At 52.5% G+C, this 19067-nt stretch overlaps 6 protein-coding genes across 6 annotated transcripts; 2 read left to right on the top strand and 4 right to left on the bottom strand.

Moving 5' to 3' along the window:
* Positions 1–3048: 3048 nt before the first annotated feature.
* J3458_009534 (uncharacterized protein) lies at positions 3049–3667 on the top strand (the record flags this gene model as incomplete). Its single annotated transcript, XM_007809596.2, has 2 exons — positions 3049–3439; positions 3531–3667. 2 exons carry the CDS (start codon positions 3049–3051, stop codon positions 3584–3586), a joined length of 447 nt encoding a protein of 148 aa, XP_007807787.1. The 3' UTR covers positions 3587–3667.
* Positions 3668–4756: 1089 nt separating this feature from the next.
* Positions 4757–5706, top strand: J3458_009533 (uncharacterized protein; the record flags this gene model as incomplete). Its single annotated transcript, XM_066119844.1, has 5 exons — positions 4757–4821; positions 4892–4907; positions 4980–5106; positions 5223–5476; positions 5560–5706. 5 exons carry the CDS (start codon positions 4757–4759, stop codon positions 5704–5706), a joined length of 609 nt encoding a protein of 202 aa, XP_065975641.1.
* A 72-nt stretch (positions 5707–5778) lies between these two features.
* Positions 5779–9198, bottom strand: J3458_009532 (uncharacterized protein). The gene is made up of 2 exons (XM_066119843.1): positions 7759–9198; positions 5779–7704 (listed from the first exon to the last, which is right to left on the bottom strand). Exons 1-2 carry the CDS (start codon positions 9035–9037, stop codon positions 5936–5938), a joined length of 3048 nt encoding a protein of 1015 aa, XP_065975640.1. The 5' UTR covers positions 9038–9198; the 3' UTR covers positions 5779–5935.
* Positions 9199–10272: 1074 nt separating this feature from the next.
* J3458_009531 (uncharacterized protein) lies at positions 10273–13728 on the bottom strand. The gene is made up of 3 exons (XM_007815619.2): positions 13373–13728; positions 12923–13285; positions 10273–12836 (listed from the first exon to the last, which is right to left on the bottom strand). Exons 1-3 carry the CDS (start codon positions 13502–13504, stop codon positions 10674–10676), a joined length of 2658 nt encoding a protein of 885 aa, XP_007813810.1. The 5' UTR covers positions 13505–13728; the 3' UTR covers positions 10273–10673.
* A 4569-nt stretch (positions 13729–18297) lies between these two features.
* On the bottom strand, positions 18298–18507 carry J3458_009530 (uncharacterized protein; the record flags this gene model as incomplete). The annotated part of the gene is made up of 1 exon (XM_066119842.1): positions 18298–18507. The coding sequence occupies one exon, from the start codon at positions 18505–18507 to the stop codon at positions 18298–18300; it is 210 nt and encodes a 69-aa protein (XP_065975639.1).
* Positions 18508–18539: 32 nt separating this feature from the next.
* On the bottom strand, positions 18540–18863 carry J3458_009529 (uncharacterized protein; the record flags this gene model as incomplete). The annotated part of the gene is made up of 1 exon (XM_066119841.1): positions 18540–18863. One exon carries the CDS (start codon positions 18861–18863, stop codon positions 18540–18542), a length of 324 nt encoding a protein of 107 aa, XP_065975638.1.
* Between the last annotated feature and the right edge of the window lie 204 nt (positions 18864–19067).

Genomic DNA, 19067 nt, shown 5'->3' with positions numbered 1-19067 from the left:
CTCAAGCCCCCAGCAAGTATCGTCTCTACAATCAACATCACCCATGCTAGTCCACCATGAAGCCATTCACTCTTGGGCCTAAGATGCCAATCGAACGAAGCAAGGTCGAAGGATCGAGCCTAGCCTGAATTCAATAACCCGACAGGTCATGCACGACGATCAACGTGGCGCTTCGAATGAGCTTTTAACCTTCCAGAAGGCACTGGGTTCCATCAAATCGCATTCCCACATGGCATCTATAATCTTGTCGCCTGTGACTGGCACGCCACTGTTGCACTCTTTTTTGGCGAAGCTATCCCGAAATCGCCTTGGTAGCAATGCGTCAACATTTCGCAAGCTGCTACTGAGTATAGCCATCTTGTTCAGCTGCACTCTTCTAAATTGACATCAATGCGGCTTCTTCACCGCGCCGAGAAAGGCGAGGTCGGCCTGGGCGAAACATGGGGTGTATGTGTGTTGGTTCCCAAAGATTTGTCGGCCCTGTCGATGTGGGCCAAGAGTCCAAGACATTGATCAAGATGGGATAGTAACTAAGTGAACAAAGAACCTCGCCCAGGGAGCTGGTATGCGACTCTGCGATTGATGCGGGAGATGCGGCTTTCTCCCACTGCGTTTAGTCGTCTTTTTCTTCTTTCGCATCTGAATCGAGCATCCCTGTGAGGTTCAGCTCACCCGAACCAAGATCCTCAGGATCTACACAACGATTCCATGTGTTCTGTTTCTATCGTCTCGGCATGGGCCACTATTATGCAGATGAGATTCTGCATGAGCAAAAAATCCTTGACGACTTCGTGACCATAGCTTTCTCCCGCCTGATTCCAGAAACCCGATTGCAGGGTCCAGCGGGAAATGATGCATTTCAGTTGATGCGTACGGAGTACGAGGCTGGTGATGAGTCGTGACATACCAGTGTAAGTCTTTTTATGGTGTGGTTGAACCGAGTCAGCCGTATAAGGTCGCAGTTGGATAATAACAAGAGCAGCAGTATTCCTACGAGTATGACCGTTGAAAGAGCCTTTTTCCCATCGTCTCACGTTCAATAGAGCTTAGAAAGAGCTCAGCAAGCACAGTGGTTGGTTTGCCTCGAACTGTCGTGGGTGGGCCAACAATGACCAACAGTGAAGATGAAAGCGAACCGAGCCGACTAATTTGATAGCCGCCACAGCCAAACAAAGCAAATAGTGAGGCAAAAAGATTTGCAACCGGCACCGCAAACGGTTCAAAATGTCGCCCGTTGGATGTTTTATCTTCGCGCGGGCCAGTTTTCTCAGGCGATCAAAAGGATAAGGGGCTGATGGCCATTATTTTCATGCTTCACTCGAGTCAGCAAAATGACTGCGTGCCTGGAGTGTCGTGACTGCTCAGGCACAGCAACTCCCATTGTTAGCCTGACGCGAGCATATTGGCCTGCGGTGACACCCCTTTGTGAGACAAAGAGTCCCATTTCACGACACCGATTCGACACCAATTCTTCGCCGTGGGTCCAGACAAGGAAAATAATGAGAGCAGAGGGCTGGCATGTCTCGATGCAACTCAGGTCCAGAACGTCAATTGCCATATACAGGGGTGTGGGGTTACTGATCATCTCGTCACAGCTTGAAACCAGTTTTTCCCTTGATGCTGTACGGAGTAGCTTTTGTGTTTAAAACAAGCTCTTCCAACAGGGCATGGTAACACAGGCGTCCCGGATCCGCTGGGTTGGAAACGACCCTTGTGAACCTGAACCCTGGAGTTGACTCTGTCTTTCTCTCTCGTTTCTTATTTTTTTTTCGACTATTCATCGGTAAGCAATATTATTGGGTGACATGGTCAGATATCTCGGAGGCAATACGGAGTAGAGCCCACAAGCTGGTTAAGAATATATCCTCACTCTCTCACACACATACACACACACCCTCCCCCGATTCCACATGCGCCCCCTGCTCAGCGAAGCAGGACTCTGCGATCCTTATTTTCAACATGGTATTGGGTGAATCGAACCAAACAGGGCGGCATATCATGTAAACGTACACAGGAATGCGCTCTGAAGGGCAGCCATGCGGTGATAAGTCACAACATACACAACGTAATGGGGAAATAAAAAAAAAAGGAGAAGGAAAACAAAGAAGAGAGTACCCGTCGCCTTCTCAATAAAAAAAATTTCAAACAACACGGCTTGTCTTTCCAAAAATGTCTCGAGTCACCTTTTTTTACTTCCGAGGTTTCGGGAGAGCTCGCATTTAACAGGAAATTGTGTGCAATCCAAGTCAACCAACGTGCTCTTCCTGGAAAGGTTTTGTCTAAAATCGTTAGACATTCTGGGGTTGACCGAACGCACAAGTCACTCGCTCGTGCGTGCGCGGATGGGCTTTGATTCCTTTTGTGTAACGAAAGGATACGATACGGCTCTTGGGGCAAAATAGCCTCTTCACCCCATCGTGACACATTTCACTGGCCGCATAAGTTTCCCGAGGAACTTGTGGCTTGTCATTCGCCTCTGTCCGTTTGGAAATAACTAATGAACTCGAAGCCGTCTACCAGTCCGTCACTTTGTTCTCTTTTCTCGTCCGCTTTTTGTTGTGGGCTCATGGGACGAGCCAGTACTATCGCCTGCTAACACCATCATCGGGGCAAGTTGCTAATTTTGTACTTCTTGACTATCTTAAATTAGTCCCCCCCTTTCTTCCTGTGTGCTTGCAACATCGAGATAGGGAGGCAAAGACAACCTCTTGCTTATCTGGATTATTTGTTCCCAGTTTGCTTGATCATTGTTCGGGGTCGTGTCTCGCGATATCATCAGCAACTGGCTCGGAGTTGTCTCTGTGTTGCACGGGAATCCCTGCCTTGAGTGTTACCTCGATAGTCCAAGGTTGAAGAAGTCACATGCCTCTTGGAAAAAAGAAGACAAACTCCTGCGAAGCTTCTTGGACAAGAGTGAACGGATGACGAAATATAAACAGCAAACCAGAGCAGAGAGCGGGTTTGAAGTCATACCTCTTGCATCAACTTTGCACTGTACAGTGTTTCACCTCGACCCAAGAAAAACCCCTTCAGCGTCTCTACTACAAAATGCCCGAACACACCATCGAATGCACCTTCATTATCGAGCCCCCGGCGAAGGTACAATGCGGTGGCTCTCTATACCCGCCGTTTTTGCTCGAACTGTCTAAGACGGGAGACCATTCTCAGAGCACGTACGTGGCAAACATTACTTTGTTGAATGAGAATCACGAGAATGTCAGCGATGTTCTTCTAGGGCCAAAGTGCGCCCAAGGGGGGCTCAAGCCCGACTCCGAAGGCAGCTACCTCTTTGCCTTTCCAGCGTCGCAGATCTCGATGGAGGGTAGATTTAACCTGCGTGCCGACATTTACAAAATGGAAGAAGGCCTCAAACTGGTCACACAGGTGTCGAGCAAGTATATAGACGCAGCAGGAAACACGGTGCCTCGTGCTATAGCAAGTAAGTCAACCCCAACAGAAAGCGTGCCTCGGAACCGGTGCAAGATCGACAGAGCTACGCATGTCTCGTGTAGCTAACAGTTATCTTATAGCACCTGAGGAGGAAGAGAAAATGGAAATCGCCAGACGAGCCGGCGCGCTCAAATGACATGCGGCGACTAGCAGACGCGCAGGACAATGGCGCTGTGACTACAACAAGAATGACAAGAACTCGATATATCATGGAGACAGGATATGGGAAAATAACGTGGGAGATGGTTTGACTTGGCGTTGGAACCTGGCTTGCATGCAGCAAGCACATGGCTGCTTATTCGAATTGCAGCGGGAATCGCTCCTCGCACACATGGCACCATCAGTGGCCAACCACAATGAAGCTTGATTTACGCATGGCATGGTCCCATCGGCTCCCAACGCATGGTAACTCGTGATTTGGCAGCTCCTAAAGGTGATGTGGTATACTCTAGGTTACACTGGAAACATGGCCCATTACCCACGATATTCACGGCAACCAGCTACGCAGCGCCACACGGGATCCCTTTTCTTACCATATATCTTATCCAACGTGTTTCCTGGTAGGATCCTAGCCCTATTAGTCCGCAACTACAGGCAACGTGTTTTGCCAGCACTGTAGTAGTATCGACCGTCTAAAACACGGCCCAAGGCAACAGCCGAGATATACACCAGCCAGCTACGGAACGGGCAGCCCCCTTCTCCCACCCATGTGTCTCCTCACCGAACACGTTTCCGCTGTCAGAATATCCCGAAAACCCACACGGCTTCGGGCCGCCATACCTACGTCCGGCCCCCTCCGAAACATTCGGAGGGGCCCAGCGTGACGGCACGCCCTCCCCCCCGCCCCGGCCTGCGTTCCCCAGGTAGTCAACATGTTTGATATGCCAGAGTGCCAAGGAGAGCTAGCTTCGTCTGCCACCGGGGACCCTGACCTTTTGGGAGCCGGGACTGTCGTTCTCTGTGTAGTGTGACGCCGTGCGTGATATGGACATGCCGATGCGTAGAAATCGTGCATGCAGCTTTGAAAACGTGCATTACAGGACGGTTCTCCAGGCCAACACTTCTCCATTCGTCAGTTATTGAAACGAAGAGAAAAAAGCTATATTAGCAAGTGCGCGTGGAATATTCCGCCTCGAGAGCAGGTCGGCCAGTGGAACCCGGTACATAATCCACAACGCGGTCCCCCACGTTGCGCCACGCAAAACCCCCCCCAACGGTCGCCAAGCGCGCGCGGCCCAAGGAAATTTCCAACTCGGCTTTTGTCGACATATACCCATCCGTCCTCTTGCGTAGGACAACGCCCACAATGGTCTACTACTTCACGTCGAGCGCCGTCGAGCCCCCGGGCTTCATCTACGTCGGCAAGGACAAGTTTGAAAGCACGTCGTCCCCCCTCCTTTTGTCACCGGCCCGAGTTTCGACTGACGTCTATGCTTGCCAGACGAGGATCTCATCAAGTATGGCTGGGACGAGGACGTCTGGGTAAGGCGCCACTCCTCTGTGGTGACCAGAGCGGCTAACGTGTCAAGTTCCACGTCGACAAGCTCTCCAGCGCGCACATCTATCTCCGGATGCAGGAGGGCCAGAGCTGGGACGCCCTCCCGGACGCCCTCGTCACGGACCTGGCGCAGCTCACAAAGGCCAATTCCATAGAGGGTAGGCGCTCTCCTTCCTTTTCTTTTTTGGCGCCCAGTCTTGTAGGACAAGGACAGGAGAGAACTAGCTGTGGGCTAATTACAGAGGGGAAAAATAATTAAAATCTTGATCAACAGGCAATAAAAAGGACAACATAACCGTCATTTACACGCCGTGGTCCAACCTCAGAAAGGACGGGTCCATGGACGTCGGGCAAGTGTCCTTCAAGGACGCGCGCAAGGTCAGGCGCGTGCTCGTCGCGGCGCGCGAGAACCCCATTGTCAACCGCCTCAGCAAGACGAGGGTCGAGAAGAGGCCGGACCTGAAGCAGGAGCGGGACGACCGGCTCAAGGAGCTGCGGCGGAGGGAGCAGGCCGCCGCGCAGACGAGGGTACGTGGGCCGGAAGCCTCCTCACCCCCTCCCTTTTTTCAATTAGGGGTGCCTGGGGGCATGGTGCTGACCTTTGGAGATAGAGAAAAGAAGAGGCAAGGCAGGCGCAGGAGTGGAAGGAGAAGAAGTGGCAAAAGGACCATGCGTACGACGACATGTTTACCGACGAGAGCATGGCGAGTTCTAGCAATCAGCATCGCGATGCGGACTGGGAGGATGACTTTATGTAAATCACACTTTTACGCTCTGAGCGATAGAGGCTGGAAAAAAAGAAAAGAAAAAAAGTATAACTCGCAAAGAGTGTCCATTCGCTACGCTGCCCGACTTCAAATCAACTCCAAGGGTATTCAAGAAAAACTACAGTTTCCCATGTTGCACGCCCGCATTGGCCATGGCGAGTGAAGGGGTGTCCCGGTATTGACGTCCACATTGCAGAGAACTAGGGAAAAAGCCCAAAAGTCACCCGTTCACCCCTATCCTCCGTGTTCTCGCAATATTGAGGTCCTCTAACCGACTTGCGAGTCCTCGCAGTTCAGTAGACGTCTCTAGTCGCAGTGGACTGGACGATTCTTGATTACTTGGGCTCTTGGCGGAGGTGGGTGAGCTTTCCATGTCTCCCTGTCTCGCACTTGATGGACCTGGAGCCAATGCCGGAGCGTCGTCGTCGTCTTCGTACTCCACCAAGTCCCTCAGGTCGTCGTCGTCATTGTCCTCGCCCTCTCTCGATTGCTTCGCGCTGTGGTATTGGCTAGGATCTCCGAGTGTCACCACGGGCTCACCTCCCGGAAGACGCACTTCGGATGCCTCGAGCGTCTGCGCGACGTCAAGCAAGAGGACATCCATGGGGCAAATGTAGGCAACTCGCTTCCGTTGACTCCAGGCCAGTACGTGGCCACACAACTGGCCGTGGCGACGGTCCACCACCCAAGCTCCGCTGTCGCCGGGAATACCCATGGGCAGACTGGATGTCTTGGGCTTTCCTTCGCCAACCGTTGGCGTGCTGGCGACTTGGTACGTGTGGCTCGGCGAGCGTCGGCCGTATATCTTCACACTGGTCAGGGCGGGCAGAATTTGACCGCTTTGCAGGCCGCTCGTTCGAGCAACGCACTGCACCTCCATCCCCGGCAGTGAAGATGAGGGCGCAACTGTTGTGGGCCGTAGTTTGGCGGCGTCGTCGCTCGAATCCGACCTCGGTTTGCCGTCCTCACAACGAGGTATGACATTTTCCTCGGGGAGGCGGCCGTCTGCAAACTCAAACAGCGCCCAATCCACTTCATGGATCAGGCCTTGTGCCTGCTTGCGGCGGATGCCACTGGAGGCATAAACCTCGCCCAAGCTGAAGGTGTCAAGGTGGTCTTCATCTTCGGTCTCTGCACAAGGATAGAAGCCCTCCTCGACGTCATCCAAAGCTGGCTGCGTTACCACGTAGCCGTCACCGCATCCCGGCTCAATTCCTGGAATATCGCCCGGCTCAAACTCGTCTTCTTCTTCCTCTTCGTCGCCGTCGTCGTCGCCGTAGTCGCTGGTAATGTCGGTTTCAGAGTACGGCTCAGATTCCGCATCTGACAAGTCGTACGCAAAATCTTCATCATCCCCGCTGCCCTCCATAAACTCGGCATACCAGTCATGGCCTGGAGCCGCACTGCTACGTAGGGTGTCTATTTGCGTCATGTCCCGGTCTGGGTCGTCGAGCATGTGGTGGACCGTCATGCCATACGGCTTATCATCGACCAAGACAAGGCCGCCGAAACTAACTGGTGGCAAATGTCGGTCGCCGATCCAGGCGCCAATGCTGGCTCCATTTCCCGGGCATTCCTGATATTCTGGATTTACTGCCTCCGTCTCGTCTTCATCGTCGCCGTCGGCGGCATTTGCTCGGGCCATGGATCGGAAAACTGATTTCGAGAAGCGCCGGGACCGGAGAACATGGCCCCGGCACACCTTGAGTGAGAATCCAGTTGTGCCGTCAAAGAGCTCGCCAATTCGTTTCTTCAAAATGGCGCGGACTTTTTCAACCGAGGTACAAACAATCAAGACGGTCGGCTGCGCAGCCTGGGGGCTTGTCCCGACAGATTCTAAAGAGATTTCAACAGATTCGGGATGCTTTCGATAAAAGTGGCGGAGAGCCTGGTTGATTTGGGGCATCAAGATGGTGTTCCACTTGTCGACAACGTCGGGCGGAAGTGGTACATGAGGATATAGCCTCATTTTCTGCTTGCCCGGAGCATCTGCCAATGTGTTAGTCGAGCACAAGACTAAATCAGTCATGAAGGCTTCTCTACCATCGACATCCTCTCCGGCCAGGTCTACGTGTCCCACTAGCCCTCGGTTAGAGTCAGATGTCAGCACCGAGGTTTTCTTGTCTGTAGGATATCCCGATGGAGATTTGGTATCATTGGTGGGTTCAAGTCGCTGCTGCTGGGTCACGGTTGTGTCGCGCACTTCCTGGTCTAGACGCTGCTCGAGATCACTCACGCCATCCAAAATGCAACAAGTCTCCAGGAACCGGGTAGTTTGCGTTTGTATTGCGGATAAGAGGATCTCCCCGCCTGATTGTCCATTCAACTCATCATCAACCGCATGCCAGCAGGCTTGGACCGCCTTCACGTAAAGTGTCCCGCACTTCACTGTCAATCGATCCAAAGCGGACGCAGGAACAATGGTCGATGCCGAGTTGGGAAGCAGTGCCTCAAGCTGTGTCCACAAGCCAATGGACAACAGCACCATAGCAAGCGAGTACAGTTCGAGAACACGCTCATCCGTAGTCCTGCTAACGGGAGACCCTCGTGAGCTGTGAGGATCCAAAGGATGTCTCCAAGGCGACGGCTTGGACGCAGCCTCGTCTTCTGGGAAGATGTCGAAAGAAGACACAAGAGGTCGGCGGATGTCAATAACGCCATTTTCGGCATTGGCGTCTTCCGTACTAGCATTGCCAAAAGATATGTTTTTAGCAGCCAAGTTACCGTGGGTAACACCTCTAGCGTGCATGTCGAAGATGGTATTGGTGAGGTTGTAGGCCAATCTGAACTTTGCTTCCAAAGGTGGTTCATCTTGACGAGAGAGAAGGTCATGCAACGTCGGAAGATTATACAGCGGGTTCTTGGTGCGCGGCTCAAGGGAGACGGCATTGAAGGAAGGCGGGAGCCTGTACACAAGGCCGATTCGTGAGTTCTCCAAGTCTTCAAAGTATCCCAAGAGACGCGGTAGACCCGTCCAGGTCCCTGGAGCACGCTGGGGATCTTGCTGTAGGCCGGACGACAGCCTTTCGAATCGCGACATTGGTGGCATAATTCCAGTCACGGAGTAAATCGAGTCAAACGTGGCATACTCTAGAAGTAGAGGAGCCCATGGTGCTTTGGTTGTGGTACCCTGGGTCAATTCGGAATATGCAATCTTGCTCATGAAGACGACTTGCCTCGCAGGGGCTGCGGATGCATCCTGCCGTTTGGGACCCAGAAAAGTGAGCGTCATGGGGTCGATATGCTGTGGTGTCTGCATACGACTCGACTCAAATGGTCTAAATTCATCGGTAGCCAGCGACTTATATGTAGTCTTGGACATGCGTCTAGGAAAGTATCCGGACGACCTCGTCCGCGACAAGTCATATAAGGTGTCAATTGAGGCAGTGAGATCGCGAATAAGGTCCTCAAACCGAGCCTTGTCCCACTGAACTAAGGGAACTTTCTTGTCCGGCGATGCTCTGCTGGAAGCAACAACATGCCTCGAGCTCTGCCAAAGGGGTTCCGCCTCGGCCAGGATGTCTTTGATGGTGGACATGATGCTTCCCACGACCTCGCTCAGGCCAGCCTTGGAGAGAGATTCGTCAATTTCCGTGGATTGGCTCGGGTCAGACCATTCAAGGCCCCAGCTAACGAGGCGATCCTTTTGGATGCGGAGTTTCCGATGTAGTGTCTTCATCTCCGGGTCCTCTTCATTTTGAACGGGCTCCTTGACAAAGTCGCTCGATTTTTTGGTGTCGTTGTAGAGGCGGCTGAGCCGGCGTTGAAAAGGCAGTTGAAAGCCGCCCATGGGGATGAAGGATTCCATGACGTGGTAGATTTACTCGACGAGTATGAATAGGAGCGGATGTTAGATATTACGTCTTGCGACATCTATTGATGGCGCACACTGTGCCGCGGGCCCAGCTTGCCAACGCCCGTTGTCAAACTGAGCTCAATGCTCAGCGCTGATACTTGTTCAAAGGTCTGGGTCTTGCACACTGCGAAACAGGAAACCCTGGTGGTAGTCGTGGTCGTGGACGTAGCCGTGGTGGTCGTTCCAACGTCCAACGGCGGCCCCGGGATCAAAGTATAGCAACGAATTATTCAGAAAAGGATGAAGATGGAAAAGACACAGGAATTTGCCAACCGTGTCGACGTCGCCGCAGCTGACCTCGACCTTTAGCTTTCAGCGAAGCCTAGAATCCCTTTGTCTAGTGCCATTTATCTGGCTGCCTGTAATGGGGACGAAGGCGGCAGACGAAACGATGAGCCTGGACGAGATGAGTGCACAGTCCAAACTCGGCCGCATTGTGGGCAAGGAGCGGCCCTCTTGAACCTCTTCCTGTGAGGGAAATGCTGCTGCCTGAAGATGCAAGTTGGACTCCTGATCGTCTGATTGGCTGCCTGCTGCTTGGTGATTGGTGATTGGCTGGCTGAGCTAGACTGCGGCGAAGTGCAGATCCAATGAAAGCTGGGTCTGACACGAGTGCGGAGTACTCCGTATATGCTGATAACTCGGTGCCTAGGCTCGTACCTAGATTTTTTGTGCGACGTGCGTCTTACCTCACGTGATATGCCACCTCTGTCTGATCTTTCAAGACATTTATTTCATCACCATAAAGTACAGTCGCCGAAGAATCTTATATTATTGCCTGGGACCCAACAATCCGCGGGGAATGGTCCACTGCGGCTAACGTCTTATACAGCTACTAGCAACACTGAATTTACTTGATAAGGCCCGAATACTGATGAAATTCCAACTTTTTCTTCTTCCCTTCGTTCTTTTCTTCACCTGGGGAGGAAATGTGGATACGCTTCCGGCCAGGCGGTTAAAAGTTGCAATGTGCATATATTTGGTGGAGTATAAAATATATTGACCACTCAATTTCATCGCTACCTTATTGCTCATCTACACCAAATCGGTGCCGAACCCAGAACAACACCTCCCCGCTTATCTTGCACCCTTTTCGTAATATTTATTGATATTTGATGTGCAGGGCTGGTGACGTGCTGACGTCCCAATCCTCCTTCTTCTTCTCGTCGCCAAAGATCCTCAGGGCACGCACAACAAACCTGTACTTGCCGGGAGGAGCATAATTACCAGAGTCAAGACGGCCGTCCCAAGGGAAGTTATTTAAGCCGCGAGTTCCCCAGAGGGCAGGGAAGTTGTAAGGCTGGCCAATAGTCTTGATGCCTTGGAATTCAGTTGTCAAGTTTTTGGGAGGGCAGGTCGTCAGAGGGACAATGTCGGCGCGGACCTTTCGAGAACCAAGGTACAATGCGGCAGTGAGCTGGGGAAGAGTGTCGTTGGAGCGGGCGTTACCCGGCGCGGGGATCAAAAAGGTCGAGTTGGGCGGAACAGGGTTGGACTGCTTGTCAGTCGACTTGGAGATCCAGGTATTATTGGCACCTAGGACCGCAGATTTGTGCAGGGAGCCGGTAAGCCCCTGATATGGAAGAGACAGAGACGTGCCGTCAGTGCCATTGATGACAATGTAACCAGACCAAAGAGCAAGGCGTTTAGCATCCAGCCCTTGAGGAGGGGTAGGAGAAACACTGATAGACTTGGACTGGCCACCGTTGAGGGTAACGCTGGTTTCGCTAAGCTTGATAGTGGCAACGGCTTTGACCGCCTCATTCGGGAACGGCTGAACACTGGGCGAACCGTCACCCAATGCATACATGGTTATGGCGGGAGTGTGGGTAATCTTGTAAGTAATCTTCTTACTTTCGGTATTCTGAAGCTTAAACTTGAGCGTCTCAACAAAGTGGTCAGTGTCGTTGAATGACAAGCTGGAAGGCGAAAGAAGAGTGGTGGCATAGGCCGCATCATATGCCTGGATTAGACCACCGCCCTGTTGAGGAACGGGAGCCAGGAAATCGTAAAATTTAGTGCCGTCATTAAATAGTTGTGGATTGGCGTTGGCAGAAAGCAAATTCTGAATCAGCTCAGGGTCGTAAGTACCACGGACCTCGTGGATCAGAGCGATGATACCAGCAGTCTGAGGGCAGGACATGGATGTTCCGGAGAGGACGGCATAACTACCCAAGGCACGGGGATAAGTGGAAAGAACGTTACCGCCAACGGCACCAAACTGAGGCTTGGTGTCCATTTCCCAAGTTGGGCCCCAACTGGTAAAGGTGCTCAGAGCACCGCCAGTAATGGTGTTATTGGAAGTGTTGACCTCTGAGTCGGTCTTTTGAGGGCTCACCATCTTCAGTGTAAGTTTTTTGCCATCCTTGAGAGCATTGATGAATGTTGCACCAGTCGTGCCGTCAATCATGGATGCTGCCTTGATGGAACCAGCAGGGACTTCGGTCAGGTCCATAGGAATGGCACCGACGGCATTGTTGTTATAAACAATGACGTACTTGGCACCCTTGGCCACAGCGTTGTTGACCTTCTGCGTAAAAGGGCAAGAGCCCCGGCGAATCAGAACAATATAATTGCTGAGATCAGGCGTGTTGGCTGGGAAAGGGTCGCAGCCATCGTCGGGGATTGTAGGGTCGAGGCTGTTGGACCATGCTGGCAGCGTGACGCCGTCCCAGCTAGCGGGTTCAGAAGGGACATAGCCAAACTTGGTATCGGCACCGTTGTCTATCTGGTATTTGGCGTTGTAGATGAGAGACGGGGTCTGGACGTTGTCGTATGACGCAATGGCCGAGACGCGACGGCCGTTGGCGGCGGTGCTGGCATAGAAGATGCCCTCTGCACCTTCATTGCCCGCAGAAACAGTGCAAGGCACGCCCTTGTCAACGATGCGGGAGACGGCCTCGGCCCATGGATCCTCAGACCAACCGCTAGGTCCACCAATAGATGCAGTGATGATGTTCGCACCATCCTGATAAGCCTGGTTGAATGCCGCAATCAGGACGTCATTACCAGCCTGCCCCTTGCAGCCAAACACACGGTAAGCCCCCAAGGTCGCGCCAGGAGCGGCACCAGTAAACCCGAAGGTGTTGGGCTGGGCAGCGACGATGCCGGCAACGTGCGAACCGTGACCACCACAATCCATTGGGTCGGGGTCAGGGTGAGGAGTGTTGGAACCATCATAGGCATCGCCGACCAGGTCTGTTCCGAAGGCGACCAGGCAGCCGTGGCCGAAGCAGCCACCCAAAGCTGGGTGTTTGTAATCAATCTGAGCCAGTAGAGGTCAATTCATGGCCTCATTGCGGATGTGCTCCCAGAACGGCATGCGGGACCAGCTTGGATACGTTCACTTACACCAGTATCAACAACTGCAATTTTAACACCCTTGCCGGTGACTCCCTTTGCACGGAGCTTGTCAACCTGTGTCATGACATGAGGAGAAAAGATATCAGCGCCATCGTCAGCCCTTGAGGAAAGGAGACCGCCCGGCGCCTTGGTGCCGTCCTTGGCAATCCACTCGACTTTGGGCTTGGGCATATTGAAAAGCTGGACCGGGTAAACAGCCTTGACAGCCGGTGTATCTGCCAGCTTGGCTGCCTTTTCGTGGGCCTTGTCGACATCGTGCAATTGAACCGAGACGCCCTTGAATAACTCATAGTCGAGCTTCATTCGGGTCGTACCATCCTTGCCAACAGTCTGTTCGAAGGTGGCAGGATCCTAGAGAAGTATTAGACGAGGTCGCACGAAACTAAATACCACGCCATTGGGCCGTAAAGAGTTCTTCCAATGGAACAAATAACTTACATGGCCGTCCTCGAGTTCGAAAATGTAGGCGCCGGGAACGAAGGTTTTGACAAGTCTCTTGTCTTGAGCATCTGCCGCCAAGGCAGACGCGGCGGCCGCCACAAGCGATACGACAAGTGAGAGTCCCACCATGGCAGCTTACATGCAAACCAAACCGAGAAACAAAGAAGTTGTGAACTACAAAGACCGAAAACGTGGAGTTCATCAGCTTCATGGGATTCAAAAAGTAGGAGGGCCATCGTGGCCCTATATAGCCACAAGAGTGACTTATCCTACGGCTCATAGCTTCTTCCACGAATTGGCGGTCCCCCGACTGGCCTTCTCCAACAACCTGCAAGTACAGACCTAGGTTCGGGATGGAGAAGCGGCCCCTGGTCACCCATGCATGGTCCAGCAAGGGACTTTGGGGTCTTAGCTCATGTAAGTAAACAATGTTCGACACCAAAAGCGAGATAGGCGCGCTCGAGTTCACCAACTTGGGTTGCAGTACATGAAGGAGCCGGGTCCCGGAGAGCAGGGGTTGAACTAAGTGTTGGCATGGTGTTGTTTGCTGTTCCAGACTCTAGAGCGTCACACTGCTGGTCCGCAAGACTTGCTGTGGACAGTGCATCGTGTTGGTTGGGAGCCTACCTGGGGGAGAAGAAAGGGCCCCAGCGCATGGCGATATTAGCACAGGCATTGGCCCATTGTTGCCGGAGATGGACGCCTGGGCCGAGTTCCAAGCGTCAAAGAGCACATTTCACCAGCGGCCGGCGGATGAGACCAAGACCGAGGAGGACAGATCCCGAGGTGGCTGGCTATCACCTACTATATCTGGCAAGCGGCATCTCCATATGACCCAATGGGCCCTGAAAGCAGCGAAGACTGCAATCATGTAGCTGCGGGGATTAGCAGCCAATTAAAAGCTTAATTTAATATGGTACCTTAATTCCTGAATATTTATTATATATGATCATAAAGGCTCCATAAGAATCTAGGTTATCAAATACTACATCATTTAACGCTATAATATCGACTCTTATTAATGTCACTTGAGGTCACAGGGGACTGTGGGTCCTGTGACCTAGTTGTAGTCTTCGCTGCTTTTATGGGATAGGAGCTAGGTGCCAAGTCGTTCTTTGCTTCTTTCGATGACTTGTAAGTGCTGCGTGCTCAGAGAGGCGTGAAAGACACCCCGCAGCACATTGAGCAGCGCAAATCAGTGGCTGGAATTTGCTCGCTGGCAACCAGGGCGGAGATGTTGGCCACGTTTCTAAAAGGCACAAAAGGCTCACCAAGTGGTCGGGGAAATGGGACTAGACAACACAAACCCAGAGGTGCGTTGCTGAATATGTGGGTTCGTGCATCTAGGCACGGCTTGTAGCATTGCGTGACGGCTCAGAACATTGGCCAAGCATAATATCTTGACTAAAAGCAAGCATGCTCCGACGAACGCGGGATCCAGAGAACCACTTCAATCGCCATCGACAGATGCACTTAGCCACCAGTCGCCGGACTTATCGGGCTGGTGAGACAGCGGATCGCCTTACCTCGCGATGGGCTGGCTGTCTGACCCGGCACATGGTTTTCATCGCTCTTTGTCCAACGGAAGGAATTTTCAAGAACAGCGAGGTGGCTTGGCGTGGCAGAGCTCACAGCCTGGCCACGGGGGGTTGCAACGAGGACTGCTAAGATCGGCAGTCGAATTCCGCAAGGCTGGGTGAAAGAAGTTGGAAGGGGGGTCTCAGCATCCCTCCCGGTCGAATGAACAAGCTCCCCTTCTGTGTGGCCTTCATGCGACAATCAAACTTGCATTGTAGAATGTCAAGACACTGCATGTCGACTACCGAAACACCGAAAAGAAAGTTCGGAGAGCCCAAACAGTTTTATGGACGACATACCAATTTCCGGGTTCGGAGCTGGCAAAATTGAGCACCCATATCAGTAAGGGAAAATCGCTGAAGACATTGCTGCCCGTTGTATATGTTCATTGATCCTCAATATTTCTTGATTCAACAAGTCGCTGGTGCCCGTTTCTGCCAGATGCGCTTTGGGGTGGAGACGTTTGAAACAATTGGTTTTGGAGATGGCTCGTGGAGTTGTTGCTTTGCTTGTCCCGGCCGGGAGATTGATTGTGCAGTGGGGTCTGTACTCCATCGCCATAGATCACTACAATCCTTGCACAAGGTTGACATCGAGACCCTGGGGTCGTCCTGCTAGCTTGGCGATTGCAATCTTCCCCATTCTGAAGCGGTTCAAGGTAGTACTAGCCCCTGTCGTGGGGCGGTCATCTTATTCTTATGGAGCTGCCCTGTTTGGCGACTGCAACATGAGCATAAAAGCTGCTGCAGGTTATGTTGCGGGGGGGACGGCAGCTTCAGATTGAAACTTTTCAGCAGGCAATAACTCTTTACCTATGGCGTAATAGGAGAGACATTGACAAGCAGATAGACCCTATCTTAGACCCCGACTTTGGCCCGTTTGGAAAGTCATGGACTCATGTGTCCAATTGTCCTTTTTGCTGGCGTAGACCTGGTTTGAGGGTTTTGTATCTCGTCTTGAAGCCGCTCACTCCACTTTGCAGCTGGGTGTCAGTGCCTTTTTGCCAAGAAGACAAATGATACTAAAGCGTACTCGGAGAGCACCATGGCCGGCCTAATTCGGCAGGTATAACTGCGAACTTTTGTTCGATAGCAATGTTGACCATGTTCGGCGGAGTGGCCCGAACATCATGGCCCGGCCGCCATGTTCATGATATGCAGTGCTCTTCCCATTCAGGCCACGGGCAGGCAGTCTATCAGTCAGCTGTACTCAAGTCCCATACCAGAACTCAGCAAGGCATCGTACATGAGCAGACGGTGAGATCACGCTGCATGTTGGACAGGTCGCGGGTTGCGGCCCGACCAGCAGCATGAAGCGAGGCAGTTTGGCGGGGTAGAACAAGGTAATAAATAAAAGTACATGCATCGTTGGCTGTTGGAGTAAGACGGAAGGGCGCAGGGCATTGTAGATAGACGGGTTACATCGTGGAACAACCACAGCGATGCCGATCTCATGCGTGTCTCTGTCGCTGTTGCAGAAGATGGCGGCAGTCGAGGTCTGATCTGTCGCGCGCGTCTGGGAGTAATGGAGAATCTGATGGACGGCGATATTTGTGCGCAAAGATCAAATGCACGCGGGGATCCTTCCTCCCTCTCTCTCTCCCTTCCTTCCTTCACTCGACAATTCCAAGTTGCCTGTACACACGGCAGTAACAGGCCACGTTAGCTCCTTCCCGCGATAACACACAAGTGCACGACCGACACGGCTCCTCGATTCTCTCGGGGGTTAAAATGATGCAGGACTCTTGCATGCAGATTCCGCCCAATTTTCATCCAAGACAGAAGAGAAACGGACCTCGTATCCCAATCAGACAACACCGCCTGTTACCCGCAGCTGCATCGGACTCGACCAACCTCCCGGCTCTGTTCTGTGCTCCTAACAAAACACAAGCCGGAGTACGAGGCCCTTGTCTTGTGCTTGGGCCTGCATCACGTAAATTGACGTGCCCATGATGCATTCAAGCTTGCCTCCACCAACAGACCCCGATTCGGCATGTGCCACGCGTGTGAAATGCTCGCTGGGATCGTTTGTCCCAGATATTCCGCCACTGGGTCAATATTCACGTATACCTTCCCATATCGCCTGGCAGCTACAATATTACGGTAGCAAAGTGACTAAACATCGTGGCGATACCGCATGGGGAGAACGGCTCCGACCAGGGTCGCTCGGCTTCGAGGCACCAGACGATGGGTTCCTGCTTCATGCATTGTGCGACGCTGACTTGAGTGCCGATCCTCGGAGGGCGCCGACTAACTCCTGCTCCTAGATTCACGCATCCACACCCACACGTGATTACTCACGTCGCCTAGCTGCAACAAGCTGCGACTCTCACCAACTTCCCAGACGTCAATGATTGATGGATTACAGGTACGCTCCCGCTCCCAGAACGGTCACTTGACCTTGTACAACCTCTGGCGTTCAGAACTGAAGAGAGCTTGATCCTTCGTTCATGGGGTCATACCTTGGGAGCAGCAAACCTCCGCCAACAGCTAAGACATGCTGTCCATGACACCACAAGACCCCTTAACCATACATACAAGGTTTGCACGCCACGTCACCTACCCTATGACGAGATAAATCCACAGTCAACTTGCCGAAGGAGTTTGCACTAGACCTGCCCTACAGGACCAGGCGTTACAAGGGCCAATTTGATCTTTCTTTGTACGGATGTACCCAGAACTGTAACGCATTTCAAGATTCAAGCCGAGCTGTGACAAGGCATCACCATCAGTTCGAAAACCCGCCCGACATGGAGTTCAGACTGTCAAAGGGGAGCCCAGCTTGCTGTTACAGTCCTCATGAAAACATTCTAAGGTCGATCACGATGTGCAAATCGCTCACCAACCACGTAGACAATTTCTGCACCTTCCTGTCGAAACCTTATCTTCTCATACACGCGTCTCTCCATGACTGAAGCCTCCGTGACACACTCCAAACCTCCTTTGGCCTCTGCCTCATCCAGCCCCCATTGAACCAGCTGTTTTGCGATGCCCCTTCCTTGGTAGGCAGGGTCAACAACACACAAGTCAAGGACCATGGCAGAGGGAGGCCAGAAGTCGGCCTTTTTCTTCACGAGGTCTATGCGCTGGCGGTGAAGAGAATGGATCGCCTGGCAGAGATACCTTTGCTCCGCCTCGTTCCCCGGATATATCTTGTCAAGATCGAGGGATATTTGCTCAGGTCTTCGGCGGGCTGATCGCCATGGCCGGCAACGCTGGAGAGTTGGAGCCAAATGGCTGTGCCGACAATCTTGCGTGGCCCTCCAGGAGCCGCTCCGTCACGGGGGACCGTTGCCTTGAGGAATATTGTATTCGGACGGCCCGGTGATCCTTGGTGGTTGCTCGCTAATGATCTGCCATGCGAGAAGCTGCCTGTGCCTTTCCTTGTGGAGTGTCCCAGACTGGGTTCATGGCTGTCCACAAGCCATCGTGCGTCTGTTTGCCAAATGTTTCGCAGATGGGGTTGATTGTCTCCATCACGTCCTCGGCCGTGTTGATCTGCTCTCTGAGAATGCCGGACTGCTCTGCGGCAATGGCTGCGTTGTCGGAAGTCATTGCTGCCTCGGTCTACGCCGACGTCTAGTTGTTTAGCTTGTGTGCTGGGCTACTGGAGCTGAATATTTTGGCTGTTCATAGTCATCTTCCAACCTGTGATGCTGTCGCAGAGGATATAAGGGGGTATTATAACACACAAAATATACTGTGGCGTGGCCACGCCCATTTTTTGTGTGACAGATGCGTGGCCGCACCCAGTTTTGAGCCAAGAAGCCCACACAATATCGAATGGGCCAACAATACGACAGTCTCATGTGGAACTTGAAGCCCCATTTGCTAACCCAAAGAGACATGGGAGCTGAGGGCGGAAGAATTAAGCACACGGCAGCTGATCTGGCTGACGTCAAGTTGAGCATTCTTTAAGACGCCTCGATGCCGAAGGAAAGGAGTTACTCGTATTAGTTAAAAGCCATCAGCCAACTAATTCCGTTGCAGATTCGGCCCAACCAGCTTTGAGCTTTATGAGTTTCAGTTGCAGCAGCTCTTACGGTTATCAACACTACTCTAATCTCTCAGTCTCTCACGCTTGATGAGTGCTTTCTTGGACAAATTGATCGATA

This window comes from Metarhizium acridum (genome assembly GCF_019434415.1).
Source record: "Metarhizium acridum strain ARSEF 324 chromosome Unknown scaffold_141, whole genome shotgun sequence".
Classification (NCBI taxonomy): Eukaryota; Fungi; Ascomycota; class Sordariomycetes; order Hypocreales; family Clavicipitaceae; genus Metarhizium; species Metarhizium acridum.
This window is presented reverse-complemented; position numbering and strand designations above follow the sequence as displayed.

What these genes read in the sequence shown, in the direction of transcription:
- J3458_009532 (XM_066119843.1), bottom strand. Translation starts at nt 9,037, where the DNA reads ATGTCCAAGACTACATATAAGTCGCTGGCTACCGATGAATTTAGACCA. An exon ending in GGCCGGAGAGGATGTCGATG is followed by an intron (nt 7,705 to 7,758) that starts GTAGAGAAGCCT and finishes ACACATTGGCAG; the next exon opens with ATGCTCCGGGCAAGCAGAAA.
- J3458_009531 (XM_007815619.2), bottom strand. Translation starts at nt 13,504, where the DNA reads ATGGTGGGACTCTCACTTGTCGTATCGCTTGTGGCGGCCGCCGCGTCT. An exon ending in TCGAACTCGAGGACGGCCAT is followed by an intron (nt 13,286 to 13,372) that starts GTAAGTTATTTG and finishes ATACTTCTCTAG; the next exon opens with GATCCTGCCACCTTCGAACA. An exon ending in TTGCAGTTGTTGATACTGGT is followed by an intron (nt 12,837 to 12,922) that starts GTAAGTGAACGT and finishes CTACTGGCTCAG; the next exon opens with ATTGATTACAAACACCCAGC.